The 15517-nt window shown below is 32.2% G+C and overlaps 1 protein-coding gene across 5 annotated transcripts in view; it reads right to left on the bottom strand.

The window, feature by feature from the left end:
• Positions 1–1530: 1530 nt before the first annotated feature.
• LOC145268223 (palmitoyltransferase ZDHHC20-A-like) overlaps positions 1531–15517 on the bottom strand; it is a 226821-nt gene continuing 212834 nt past the window's right edge. For 3 of the 5 annotated variants that reach the window (XR_013864861.1, XM_080123528.1, XM_080123530.1), the window contains one exon: positions 1531–1840. Coding sequence is in view for 4 of the 5 variants with exons in the window: in XM_080123528.1 (XP_079979654.1) it covers positions 1794–1840 (47 nt within the window). In the remaining variant the exon portion in view is untranslated. Of the gene's footprint in view, positions 1841–14421; positions 14449–15517 lie in introns of all 5 variants that reach the window. The other 2 variants (XM_080123527.1, XM_080123529.1) reach the window with 1 other exon arrangement.

The raw sequence follows: 15517 nt of genomic DNA, 5'->3' as shown, positions 1-15517 counted from the left end.
TGAGGGATTACCTGACACACATGTCATCTTTGACCAACGAGCCAAGCTCTGCAATAAATCTTTGGTTATGTTTTTACTAATATATAGCAAAGATTTCCTAGAAATTGTGTTGAGCAGTGAATTTTTTTTGGCAATGCATTATGTATTATTTACTATTTTGTGAATACACCGAATTTGTGATATGGTTAATATTGGATTTTTTAATGACAGTATATTATATATAAGTATGCTTTTTTTTAATTTTGTGTTTTTTAAATTTTATTCTCAGCTCTGTGTACTAAATTAATGTTTTTTATTTTTTGCTCATATTATTTACGTAAACATCAGCATCAACAAAAAAGTAGCATGCTACATAATACACAGTCAAAAATGAATTCCAATATTAATTATATAACAAGTTAACCATTTTCACTTCTCAACAAAATTTTAATTTGGTAGTAAAAACAAAGATTTATTGCATATTTTAAAGGATAAGTTATTTGTACAAATTAAAAGTGACACTTATGTCAGGTGGTCTGTTTTTGGAGGCAGACGTTTGTATTTTGCATGGGTTTCATTTTTCACTTTATGGTTATATTTATTTACTCCAACTGTCATGGACTAAATTAATAGTTTATTTAATTGTATTACCTAAGCAAAAAAGAAGCAGCATGGTATATAATATACTGTCAACAATAAATTTCAATGTTAATTATATATATATATATATATATATATATATATATATATATATATATATATATAGTACATAAGAAATATTGGAATAAAAAAATAAACTTGGATAATTTACAAATTAATTAAATCATCAAATGTTCAAATAAAGAATACAAACACAGTTTTTCTATATAACTTGTTTGAATACTTGATTTAAACTTGTAAACTATTCAAGTTTCATTTTTTTTTGTTCATCGATTCAATATTTCTTATAATAATGCTCTACAATATAAAGCATCCCCTTATCACCATAGGATCCAATATAAAATATTTATCTTTATATTATTATCCAATATTTACTATCCTGCTTTTTTTTTTAATCTGTAGATGTCAATGTTTTTGTGGATAATATAATTAAATAAAGGATTTATTTAGTCTGCAGGGCTGGGAATAAATAAAGAATACCACAAAGTAAAAAAATGAAATTCATACAGGATTTGGACTTGTGCCTCAGAAGAGAGACCACCTAACATCTTTATTTATCTTCAGCCCCATGGATTAAACAAATCCTTTGTTTAGTGATATTAACAAAATATTTTTTTAAAGCAGCAGAAAACATATCATACTGTTGGAAATAAATTCATACATACACTATATATATATATATATATATATATATATATATATATGAGCATGTATAGGGGAAGAATGTAAAAGGATTTTATATAAGTGTAATATTTTTGTATATACATTAAAGGGAAAAGAGGTTTTGAGTGATGATAGTTTTAAGATTTAAAAAAAAATATCAATATTTCATATAAAAAAAATCAAAACCATTTGCATTATTTTTTGTGTGTTTTTTAAAGACAACTCTGCAACATTTCTCATTTTTTATTATAAAGAATTTGATTATTATGATGTGATATCTCAATTGTATCAAAATATACACAATGAATTTCAGTAACATTGCTGGCAAATTATGAAATAGATGCAGAACAACAAAAAAAAAAAAGAAGAGGGAAACGTTTGTGTTAGTTGAGGTTAAAGTTCAGCAGAATGGAGGCAGGCTTTAAAGAGAAAAATATTTGTCATATAAAAAAAAAAAATTGTGTACAATCAAAAGATGCAGCATCTTATTTTCATGTTTGCTGAAGTGCGTCATTTTGGTAAGTTTGCTCTTGGGGATCTGAAAAAAAAAAAAGAAGAAGAAATTATAGAGCATTTTATATTGATAACAAACAAAGGCAATTCCTATAAAATGGGTGGCCTTATAACAATCCTTTTTATGAATATTTACTGCTAAAACCATACCGCCATCCTTATAACAGTTTTTTTTTCACTCTTTATCTGTGCCTAAACCAAAACATGGATTCCATGAATAAAACTTCTTTCTTAGAACTGTCCACCTGTGAAACTGTTCTGTCTGCCTGCTTTCCAGCTGTCTACGATATGGGCGTCTTCAAGTCTGATGTAAACAAATTTCCACTATTAACAATTACTATGCTATTGTCCCAATGTCTACCATACACTCATTAACCCATATCCTTGAGTCGCCTCCGAGTCTTGATAAGAGGTGACTCCTTTATAATAAAAAAAAATTAAAAAAGCCATAGTCATAAAACCATTAGCGATAAGTAGAGCTTACTAAGCTAATTAAGGAATGCATAAAACTTGGAAATATCACGATATATAGTCCAAGAGATCTAACATCCAGGATCTTTTACTGGAGGCAAAATTTCCAGTCAGTCATCAATTATCTTTTTAGCAGTTTTTCTTTTTTTTTTTTTTTTACAAAGGCATCACCACATTATCAAGGCCAAGAGGCCACTCAAGAATAAGGGTTAAAGAGTGTACAGTAGAAATTGGACAATATAGTAATCATTAGTAATGAAAATTTCGTAAATTTGATAACTTATATGGAACGGCTCATCAAGAACTTATTTACGTTAGACTTGAAGACAGCCATATTGTAGTCAGCCAGAAAGCAGGAAAACGGAAGACAATTCCACAGGTGTGCAGTTCTAAGAAAGAAGCTTTGTTCATGGAATCTACGTTTAGGTTTAGGCACAGATAAAGAGTGGGGGGAATTATTGATAGTGTGTACAGCTAGACGAGTGTTTCTTGTGAAAGTTTGGAGAGGGGGGACCATAGATTGAAGCTCAGTCGAACACTTTCCATGAAAATAACACTTCATTCTTATTGCTCTTAGAAAATTTTGGTACTTGTGCATTATAAGCAGATATAGAAAAAATACATTTTAAGTAAAAATACTATTATGTAATCACATACATCAAAATTAGTAAAAATTACAAAAATTAAAAAAACTGATCCAAGTAGAAAAATAATTACAAGAAAAAAATAAGATTTATCAAATAATGCAGTTTTAGTAATTTAGTTTATTTCATATGAGAAACTTACTTATCTCCCTTGTTTTCACTGAACTTTCTTTTTACTAATTTCAACATTACATGTTAGTATGCACTTGTGTTTTTACTTAAATTGCTTTATTTGGATTTTTTAGATAATCACTTACAATACAATAGAATTTCAGCCATGTTTTTATTGTCATTGAAATCAAATATTTTTACACTGAGATTCTGTATTATATCAGAAATTACTTTTAAGTTTGAGTATTATGTAAAATGTGAAAATGGTATTTTTTTTTTGAAGAAACAAAGTTTTCAATTTGAAAAAGAACACTTTAAAAAGATTATAACACAAAACTTGTTTTTAGATGTAATAAAAATAAAATTTTGGTTAATATAATAAAGTATTTTTCCTCAAATCAAAATATTTAGCAAAAATATAAAATTTAGCTATGAATGCATAGAAAATTGGAAATAAATTATGATTATAAAAATCATAATATGCTAATATTCAATCACATTAAAATATAAGATGTTGATATAGTTTGCCTGAAGCATTGTTTAACATACATATATATATAAAGGAAATTTAAATTTATAGAAAGCAATATAATGTAGAGGTGTAACGAATATACACAAACTAAAGCAAATTAAGATACGATGTCTGACAAAGGGAAGATTTTCCCAAAATATTACAATACGGATTCTCCAGTTACTAAGTTATACTTTGAAAAAAGATTCCAGCAGAGTGCTCTATCATAAGGAAAAAATTTCAATATATATATATATATATATATATATATATATATATATATATATATATATAGGTGTCTTAAGGACTGTTATGCCTGGAATGTAGGGAAGTGCTCTTACTGGCTATCAAAATGGTCCATGTAGGCATGTGCAACCTATGGCCAAACACTGATCCCACGGGATCAGTTGTTACCTTAATACGATCACTTCTGCCAGTCAAACTCCCTCACATGCGTTTTCGTCATGACAAATAGGCTGGGTGGGAAAACAAAAGTTTGGCGCTATAACTGAGTTGAAAAACTAAAACTTCCCTCACTGGGATATACGTGGGTTTGGGAACCACTTATAAATTTCAAACCCTCTTGTTACATGAATTCAACATTTATTTTCTGATTACAACTCCTGCTACAGCATCCATGAGATCTGACGCACTCGCTGTCCCAGTGCTGCGAGTGTCAAATCAGCAAGCTGGACTGTTTCATTTGTTCCGTTGCCACGTGTTTCATCACTTCGCATGTTGGAATGTCCGCACTCTGAAGTTTGAGGAAACGCAAGCACTCACTGCTCATGCCCTCCATCAATACAAGATCGATGTTGCCTGCCTCTCTGAAGTCCGACTTGCAAACACAGGCAGTCAAATGGTGAAAGTCCCTCAAGCAGACGTGTCCTATCACATCTACCACAGTGGTCCTACTGACAATTCGAGACATCATGGCGTTGCATTTGCTCTGAGTGATCAGGCAAATGCTGTATTTGCCTGGGAACCACTCCGTCCCACCCCACCGCCTAGCCTGAATACGACTACGTGGTGCACTGTTTAACATAACCATCATCACAGATTATGCTTCCACTCTTGATGCCAACAGCGACATTAAATTAAAGATACCTTCTGTAATAGTCTCCAGGCTGTTATGAATGGAATCCCATCACGAGATTTAGAGGTAGTTGCAGGCGACTTCAATGCCTGCATAGGTGTTGGAGATACTAGTATAAGGTACAATGTTGGCTAGTTTACCATTGGGGATCACTGTTCAAACAGAGAATGCCTAATTGCTGTAACAAATCAGCTCACAATTTCAAGCACCAGTTTCCAACACCGCAAATGCCACCTTGTGACATGGTACTCCAACAATGGTGTAGCAAAGAATCAAATTCACCACATTCTCATTAAATCTCATTGGGCATCGAGTGTATTTGCCTGTCGTGCATACCGCATGGCAGAAACCAGTAATAACAATAGTTCCGATCATGTCATGTTGCACAAAAAACTATGCCTACGACTAAAGGCAAATCAGAAGATTCATCAACTATTTTAAAATATGATATATCCCGGCTCAAATGCAAAGATATTCAAAACACCTTTCAAATTAATCTATCCACTCATTTCGATGGTCTTGAAGACTTCAAGAGACTGACACAAATGTCGAAGCCATGTGGCAATCATTCAAAATCAATGTCAAAGAAGTAGCACACCAAACTTTTGGCACCACCAAAAGACATGTCAAAGATTAGATATCAGGCCCCACAATTGAGCTCACAAACCAAACAAAACAAGCTTGATGCTCCAGCTCCGATGACTTATGTCAGCTACGCCACAAAACCGCCTGCTCTGCGAGAGGTGACCACAACACCTATTGGCAAAAAATTGCTGAAGAGGAAACTTTACAACATTCTCCGTTTGACCACCAAACCTTTTGGGAGCAGCAGCGAAATAATTCTTAATCCACAAAATGAACCAATCACAAACCTTGATGAATGTCTGCAATGCTTCACCTCACTGCTTAACCACTTCAACCAAACCCCAAACATCCAAGATCACTGCTTTCTCTTCTGATGCTTACGACGGTGTAACCACCCTTCCTAAAATGAATGAAGTCCTGGACACCATCAAAAAGTTGAAAAACAATAAAGTGGCCAGTGAAGATGGTCTTCCATCTAAAATTATCAAATACGCTTCAAATGTCCTGGTCCCAATTTTACACCAAATTATCGCCCACATTTGGAAAACCGAAAATCTTCTTCAAGATTAGAGCGATGCTGTCTTGCTTCCCCTCTTGAAAAAAGGAGATAAACACGTCTGCAGTAATTCACAGCATCAGCCTTATCGATATCAGTGCAAAATCTTCACCACTATCTTATTAAAGTGGTTTCAACAACAAAGCGACACACATACAAGACCAAATCAATGCAGATTCCGCCCAGGCCATGGCTGTATTGACCAAATATTTACCCTTCAAAGAGTGCTTGAACAGCACTGGAGCTACCAGCAGAAAATCATTGTCTGCTTCATTGACTTTGCTGTTGCTTTTGACTCTGTTGATCATGGAGCTCTTTAGAAGGTTATGAATGCCAATAGCATCCCACAAAAACTGCACAACCTTATTAACCACCTGCACAAAAGTTTGCATATATGGTCAGGAATTATGCTTTCTCGATATCCATTCCAGTATTCGTCAAGGCTGCGTTCTCTCACCCACACTCTTCAACTATACCATCAATTGGATCATATCCAAGGCCTTGGCCAATTTTCCCAGCATAACAGTTAGTCATGGTTTCTGTTTCTCAGACCTTGATTATGCCAATCATCACCGTGACAGGCCAAGGAGAGGAAGATATCCACAACCACATCAGCAATACTCGTCTCACCTTCTGTCGACTGTGATTGCGGCTCTGGTCCCGGAAGAAGATAAAGCTCAACACAATGATCAGGATCTACCAGGCCTTGGTCCACACTATTCTGCTTTATGGCTGCGAAACCTGACCTATGCGTGCAAGTGACCTTCGCAACCTTTGCCTATGTCACATCCTACGTGTCCGCTGGCAACAATTTATCTCCAACAACATGGTCTGGGCATGCTGCAAAATATGCTCCCTTCAACAATCCCTCCTTGCCAGACGCCTTCACCAAAACCCATGTGACCTCATTCGTGAAGCCATCGACCCAGCACGATGCTGCAGTGGCCAACTCAAGACCTGGCTCAGGATGGTGAAACAGAATACTGAAATGATCCTTGGCCCCCGTCCCTATGGGCTCTACCGATGGAACCATGAATGGCTTACACTTGTAGTGGAAACAGCCTCTAACTGCCACGTCTGGTTGGCCATTATACGGAATGCACTGAATTTGTTGGACGGAGCCGGCCCAACCGATCCAGGGTGAACACTGCAACAGCCACATTATTTATATATATATATATATATATATATATATATATATATATATATATATATATGAGAGAGAGAGAGGGAGGGAAAGAGATAAAAAGGAACAAACCAAATTATGTATTCATCAACATTTTGTCTTTATTGCGAGACTTCCTGTGGATGAATGAAATTAAGAAGCGTTGTGAAAGAGAGTAAGATTTTTTGTAACATCATATAACCATTAATATGTTAAAAAAATATGATGCAATTCATATTCTTTTTTGGAACAAATATGTCCATGGATGTGCAACTGAAATGAAATGATTGTATTTTTGTTAAGTAATTGATTGACTGATTATATGTATTAATTATTATAAGTGGTGTTTTCTGTAGTGTGTGAGAGTTAACCTGTGTCTAAAATTAAATTATCTTCTTTTAATAGAAGTTTACTTATTAATTTATTAACATTAAAAACAACAAAACATCTCCAAAAACAAACTAATTTCCAATGCCAAAACTGCCATCATATTTACATTGGTGAAACCCAACGTAAATTAGAGAAAAGATTCAATGAACATAAGAAAAGAAATAGCAATTCTCTGAATGCATTATTGTCTCATTCATTGCAGCATAATCATATTTTTGACTTCAAACAAGCAAAAATAACTAAATTTTTTTCAATCTAGCTGTACCTGGCCACACGATGCTGTGGCTCAGTTTGTTTGAATGGAAAACAAACAAAAATGGAAAACAAACAAAAGAGACAAAATGTATGTTTATTATGTTTATGACCTCAGTACTTGTGAATACGCAACATTTTGAGACTTGTTAATGGTTATTACAAATGCCAGCGAATTGTGAAGTGCAATATTTTAAATAAAAATGGTGTATCCGTTGAAGTCATTCAATGCACATTCACTACCCATTATTCCTTAGATTGATAGAGGGGAAAATATGAGGGATTAATTTTATTATAGACATGTATGTGAGCACGCACTGGGGAATGTTGCAAATTCAACCTTATTTCTTTTTGTGTGAAAATATAGTGTTTTATCATAAATAAAACGATATAAAAATTGAAAAGAAAACTGTTCAGAGATTAAACCAACAAAGTGGGAGATCATAATTCAGATGGAAGAAACAAATGAGAAAAGAATGTAAAAATGTTGTAGGATAAGTTTTAAAAAAAAGGAATTAGATTGGCAAACCGTTTCTTTTTTTATTTAAAAAATAAATACCCTTATTTTCGCACAAATACTGCATTCAAATATAGTTCGTAAACATCTTAGTTCCTCTTTGTTATTGTAGCGAAATTTGGAAATCGAAATAATGATGTTCAAGTGTAACCAATAGTATCTAATGAATTGCCATGTCGCATTAATGTAAATAGCGAAAGCTCATGAAAAAAAAAAAAAAAAACCCCAACAATTATTAAAGAAAGTAGTTGTCAAAGAAATAAGAAAAAGTAGCTATTATTCTTGTGTTTACAACATGTCATGTGACCAAAACATAGTCAAATTATTTTTTGTTGTTGAATATTTGAAGATGTAGCTAAATGTGAAATGACAGATAACATTTTGGTATTTTTTTGCAACTTTTTTATCAATGGAAGGCATTTTTGTTTTTATATGGGATGCATGTTCACATGAACACAAACACACGCAAGGGGAATATGCGCAGTGATAGAAAGAGAGAGAGAAAGAGAGGAGGAAGATTAACCTTTTTACAGAGTGTGGATTATGTAGAATAATAGCGAACAGCAGTCCGACAGCTGAAAATCAACTTATAGAGGGATTTGTATCGTACGCACGCACACACACAACCAATAACCTAAGCAATAAATGAAGTTAACAGTGGAAGAAATAATATGTCTGTTAGTGATGCCATGTTTTAATTTTAGTAACTGTTCGTTTATAAAGGGAAGAATTGCATTCCGGAATATGATAATTTCCAGAGCCCAGCCAATCAGAATGGACGGACATTGGGAGGGAATCTTTATCATTTAAATAGGAAACTGGAAAGTTTATGTTAGGTCTATGTTTTCTTCAGCCAGTCACAATTGGTGTAATAACAAAATCTGTGGAACATGTAGAATTTGTTCCGGTGAACACTGGTAGTAGTGGCAGTACTAAATATTTAGAGAGAAAAAATAGAGACTCCTTCCTCTCTAGATGTTGCAATTGTGATGGTGTTGCACGTAGGATGAAATATAGTATTTTAATATTATGACTAAATGTGTGTAAAATGGTGTTCGAAAGCTACATAAGATAGTGACTATTAGCCTAGATGTATTGAATTTGTATGTGGCATCTGTTGTGACAAACCTATGCTACTTTGGTTCAGAGGCGAATTTCTGCAGTTTTATTATATATGCAGATACATCGCGATGGAGATTTCTGGAATCAGCGTTTACCGCAAATTCAAGCACAATTAAAAAACCTGGAGGCTCCTATAATGTATCGCCATTAATAATACATATAATCAGTCAATAAATTACGTAACAAAAATACACTCATTTCATTTCAGTTACACACCCATATTTGAATTAGAACAGACATATTTGTTTCAAAAAGAATATGAATTGCATCATATCTTTTTAAATATATTAACGTCTATATGACGTTATATTAAAAAAAAAAAAAAAATCTTATTTTCTTACACAATGGTATGCTCCCTCCCTCTTTGGAATTTCCAACGATTTTTTTATTTCTGAAATGTAACAAGGTCATACATTTCATTACATCAAAAAACAATTTTTAAATATTTTGTAATGGTATTTTGTTTCTTAATTTCATTCATCCAGAGAAAGTCTTGAAATAAAAACGAAACGCTGATGAACACGTAACTTGGTCTGTTCCTTTTATTTCTCTATTTTGTTGGAATACTATATCCATTATTCTCATTATAAATATAAAAGTGAAAATGTGTGTATGTATGTATGTATATTCGCTTTTTGTGTATGTAAAAGGCATTTTTTCCGAGAAGCGGTCGGTCGGCTCACAAGTTCTTAAAACTTTTTATATCACATATAAATCATAATAGCTACGAGTTAACAACGGAGGTCGCCTGTCTATTTAATTCGCTCGACTTCGAAAAGATAAATATTCAATATTTTTCGCTCGCCGCATGTGGATTAGTCTTTTTCGTATAATAAAAGCGACACTAATTCTGGCGGTATTTTTTTCCAGTCGCGATCGCCGGAAATGTCTGAAAACAATCAGATTTGATCAATGTGGAAATTTTCCTTATATCAGACAATTGCTATTCAATTTGGACAATCCCCTTGTTATGGGGAGCTGCCCCCCCCCAATATCTTGGAAAATGAAAATAAAAAAAGCATTCCCGCAGTAACTAAAATACTGTCCCTGCAGTCAAAGTTGACCTCATTAAGTCATTAAGACGTGCACCTGCCAATTCTAAATAGTTAAATAAATTCAAATGTGTTTCCGTTAGTATTTTGCGGTGGCCCAATGGTTAACGTCGCACATTTTTTTCTACACTTTAATTTCCAACTTTGCCTCAAGGGTTCAGGTTCGATCCTCATACTTACTTACCAAAACTTTTTTTTTTATTTTAACCCCCCCCCCCTGGAGTTTTGATTTACCCAAAACTACACGCACCTCCAAACACCCGGGCAATGCCAGGTACCCCCCCCCCGCTAATCTATTATATAAAGGACAAAAATCTGTTTGTATGTATGTTTGTATACCTGCCCAAAACTTTCGACAGAGGCTACAGATTTTCATAAGATCAGAATCATTTTGAAGCTTAATAACAAATATTGAAAAATTGGCCCAAAACATTAATTCCTTCACCCTCAACTGGGCACTTTTCTACAAGGAGGGTTGTTTTTTTTGCTGACATTTTTTGTAAGTCATTCAACCCTCAGTTCCACAACGTTACATAAAAGGCGTTATTTCAACCGCCCATGACGTCACAACCATGGAGGGCATATCAATACCACTGTTTTTTTCACCTCTTTTTTCTCTGGCGTGATACGGGTTTGAGCCTGCTTACTACTACTATTTGAAAAAAAAATTTTTTTTTGCGCTCGCAATTTTCCTTCTTTTGTTCAACCAACACCCTTACACACACTTTCTTCCCGTCTTCGCGTTACGAGTCTGCCTGCCTACTACAACTTTTTTCTTTTTGCTCAACATACACCTTCAAACATCTGGGCAACGCCAGACACCCAGGCTAGTCATGCAGAAAAAAGTGAATCTGCTTAACTTATTCCATCATTATATCTTAATTTACTTCAGTTTGTATACATCCGTTACACTTCTGCATTGTATTGCCATCTATAAATTTAAATTTCTGTTGTATAGATTAAAATATCTTTGAAAATTATAAAAAGAATGAAAGGCACCACAAAAGTTCAATAAAATAAAAAATAAATAAAAAAATAGAAAAAAAAAAACTTCCAAAAGCACCCTTTGATTAGATGAGATTTAACAGACTTTTAATAAAACAAAACAAAACGTTTAACAGATGAATTAGTAATAAAACACTAACATGCAATTAAATTTCTGAAAATTGTTAGTTAAAAACAATGTTAATAAAATCAAAAGAATAAAGATGTCCGACTGCTCTATCATTTGTTAATTACTCTACTCTTTCTTTTTTTCCACTTTTCTTGATAAATAAAATAATTTTTTTAGTATTATACTTGATTTCATTTGTGTTGAAGAGAACATAAAAGCTTGTTATTGAATGAATTATTTTGAAAAACAGATTAAAAAATTTTTTTTTGATAAAATTGTTATGAAAAAATAAAAAATGTTTTCTATTTTGATATTTGGCTTGAAATTTTTCATAGACAAAATTTTACTACTGTCTTTTCTAATGGTTTAAATATATACTGAGAGGAAGTGGGAGGAATGAAAATGTCAATTAATGGAAGTAACCCCATATCTACAAAGTTAGTAATGAGTTAGGATCAAATAACATTTGGGATCTTTTACTATTTTCTAGCTAGTAAAATAATCTATAACAGGCAAAGAGATCTAACATTTGGGTTCGTTTATTAAAAGGTAAGATTTCCAATCAATCAGTTGCTTACACTTCAGTCTCATTGCTCTTAGAAAATTTCAACTGAAAATGAATCCTAACTCAACTCATTTATTTCAGCTAAGATTTTGTATTATATTATTAACTAGTAGGGCTACCTGGCAGTGCTCGAGACCATATAAAATTAAATAGAAGCGAAATAATGTGTGTAACATACTAATTTTATAAATTTCTCTCCAGTCGTCTTTGTATCTTTCTCTCTTTCACTCTCCCCTTTTTACCGTCTTTCTCCGTAACTCTCTCTTTATCTTTCGCCTCACTCATTCCTCTCTCTTGTTTTACCGTTCTGAAACAAAATGTCATTCAGTATTCCAGCAACCTCATTACTTTTATGATTCCTTGGCCTTTTGGCTAAGATCCGCCATTTTAGTGCTGATCAAAGTGTAGTATCTCTGTATATATTTATGATTCAATAAAACCTTTTGAAATTTAGGGTTAACTTAGGTAGGGCAGATCCTAGAGTGAATGTGGTGACTGATACAATTCTAATTAAGATTTATGACCAACAACACTTTTGATTGGCCTTGTGCCTAATTTATTCAATTTTTACTTTTTTATATTTTGTGCAAATAAATATTTCAAAGTGTAGGTCCCAGCATTCTGGCAACCTAATAATTTTATAGTCCCTGGGCCAAGATCAGAGTGTAGTATAAAAAACTTGATTTGGGAATCTTAGGTAGGACGATTTCTGGTATGAAATTATTATATTAAGTTTGTGAGTATATTGTGTAAAAAATCCAGATTGGATTTTATCGAAAAATACTTTTTGTCATATTAATCAAAATTAAAACTAATTCATACTAGTGTAGTTTCTTAATACAACTTTTCTAGTTAGTTTTATATATTTGATAAAAGTCTCATGTCAATCTTTCTAAAGACAAGCTTGTTTTTTCCTCTCATTTCATGAGGAAGTTTATGACATTTAACATTTATGATCTTTTACTGGTGGAAAGAATTTTAATTAGTTAACATATCTTTTTAGGTGCCAACATTTCACTTTTATTGCTTGGAGAAAATTTTATTCTGAAAGAGGATTCTAATTGATCAGGTTTAGCTGAGATTTTGTATTATATCAGAATTTACATTTGGGTTTTAAGTTTGTGGATTTAAGTTTGTGGATTTATTGTAAAAAGTCAAAATAGCATTTGTTTTTGGATTAAACAAAGCTCTTATATCAAAATGAAAACCTTTAAATAATTCTGAAATGAAACTTTTACAAAATATATAAAAACTAACAAATTTGGCTTTCAAACTTTAAACGGTTTGAAGAACTGTTTTAATTTTTGTTTTAATGTTGCTGACAAAAATAATTCTCAAAATTTAATTGACATTTTATGGCATATGCAAACATAATACAAATGTAATTTTTTGATATAATACATAATATCAGCCGAAATAAATTTAATGGATTACAATTTCCTTTCAGAATGAAATTCTCTCTGAACAGTGAGAATGAAGTGTTAACAGTTAAAAAGAAGTTTGCTGACTGATCAGAAATCTCACCTTCTGTAAAAAAATATATATTTCTCAGCCTATTATAGCGATGGCCTCGGATAACACACAATTTAGTAACAAAAACTCAATGAAAAAGAATGTTAAGGAAAAAAGACAAAATTGTAATTTATGGTTAAATACTGTGATAAAAAAAAAGAAGTAAATAATCGTTTTGTGACATGCTCAATATAAACCAGAAATAAGATCCAAAACATTATTCAAGGTGTGATCATCATCATCATCATGAAAATAAAATAGGTACATTGAAGCTATGAAAGAGGCTGCCATATTTGATTGATTAGTTTCATTTGCATTTTACAACAGGTTGTCCACTGTGTCAAAAAATTATCCTAAGAGATTTAAAAAAATAAATTCGTTTCCTTCTGATTTAAGATTTTTTATTTTTCAAATATCTTGAATCATAATTATTTTCTGCTTCCTCAACTGTACTAACCCACAAAAATTTAAATGTAATATAAATAGTTATCTTGCTGCTCAACTCCCCATGGTTCCTGCTTAGACATGATCCCAAATAATAGCCCTTATGTTTCAACTGACAATATGTCTTGTCTAAGAAATTATACAAACAATTTTCATGGTGGACTAATTTGTAAAAATCAGAAAAATTTATAGTTACAAAATAAAAATTAACAAAAAAAATCAGAAAAATATCAGAAAAATTAATATTAGCAAAAAGAAAAAAATGAAAAGAATAATGGAAGAACTCTGCAAGAATCAGAAAAAAAGAATTAGTTTGTATTAATTTGCATGATGAACTAATTTGCCATGTCACTACTGCAAAAAAAAAAAAAAATAAATAAAATAAAATAAAAATAAAACAAACAAACAAAACTAGTTAAGAAAATATGACAGCTTCTTTGGGAGCTAATTGCTTCAATATACGTAACGGAATTAACCTTTAAAAAGTGATTTTACTCACGGCTATGCAGCAATAGTTGTGCTGTATCTGGATTATAAATTTACGTCTAGTCATTAAATAAATTCAATGAAACATTTCAGACAACTAAGTTTTCAAGATATATGTAACTCAATGTCTGTGTGCTTGTGTGTTCTCTACAGGTTAGAGAATCTACATAAAATCTAAAAGTGTATTCTGATGTAAAATTAACCAGAGAAGACAATGAAAGTATTCACAAATTGCTAAGAGCACCTAAGAGAGTATAGGGACATTAAAACTTCAAATATATCCTACTTTTATGAAATTTAAATCATAAGTATAGAATTTACTGGAGAAGACAAATTGGTTTTGAATTTCTACGTTACCTTCTATGTGTTGAATATCTGACTGACCCCACTTCTAAGATACCCATGGGGGCAGGACCCTCTTAAAGCTTTAAATATGTATATCCAATTTTAGTGGAATTTAAACCAGTTGTATAAGACATTAACTTCATGGAATTTTTCAACATTAAAGCTTCATCCAACTATATGAGGGAGAGGGCAAAATAGGAGAGGAGAGGAAGGGCAATAAAAACAAAGAAAGTAATATGGTGCTATGAGCATACTGAAAAAAGTATATAGTAGGGATGGGACGCTTCCAATATTTTTTCCGATTCCGATACAATTATCGATTCTGTATTAAATTCCCAATTCCGATTCTTTATAAATCACTACATATTTAACTATAAAGTTGTTATTTTTCACAATTACGTAAAAACACATTAAATGTGCAGATATTTTCTCAAACGTGTAGATACACTTGTGAGGGATGATCTATCGATTTTAGTTTTACTAATAGGTTAAAATCAATAGATATTCACTATTTTAGTTTTACTATCAGCAGTAGAAGATTTTTCTTTAAAGAAAATCAAATAAAAAGCCAATTAAAAGAATCGTTTTTGGCATAAAAAAATAGGTACAAATTTTTCAGATTCCAATACCAATTCTCTAAAAAGTTCTGATTTTTTTTTTGATTCCCGATTGCGATTCCAATTAATCTTCCCAACACTAGTATATAGTTGTGATCCACATTCAATTCTAAGCAATGTCACATCTTCCTTTTAGTAAGCTTATAT

This window comes from Euprymna scolopes, chromosome 43, assembly GCF_053919585.1.
Source record: "Euprymna scolopes isolate OS-2025 chromosome 43, ASM5391958v1, whole genome shotgun sequence".
NCBI classification, from domain to species: Eukaryota; Metazoa; Mollusca; class Cephalopoda; order Sepiida; family Sepiolidae; genus Euprymna; species Euprymna scolopes.
The sequence above is the reverse complement of the archived record's forward strand: the minus strand, read 5'-3'. Positions and strand labels throughout refer to the sequence as shown.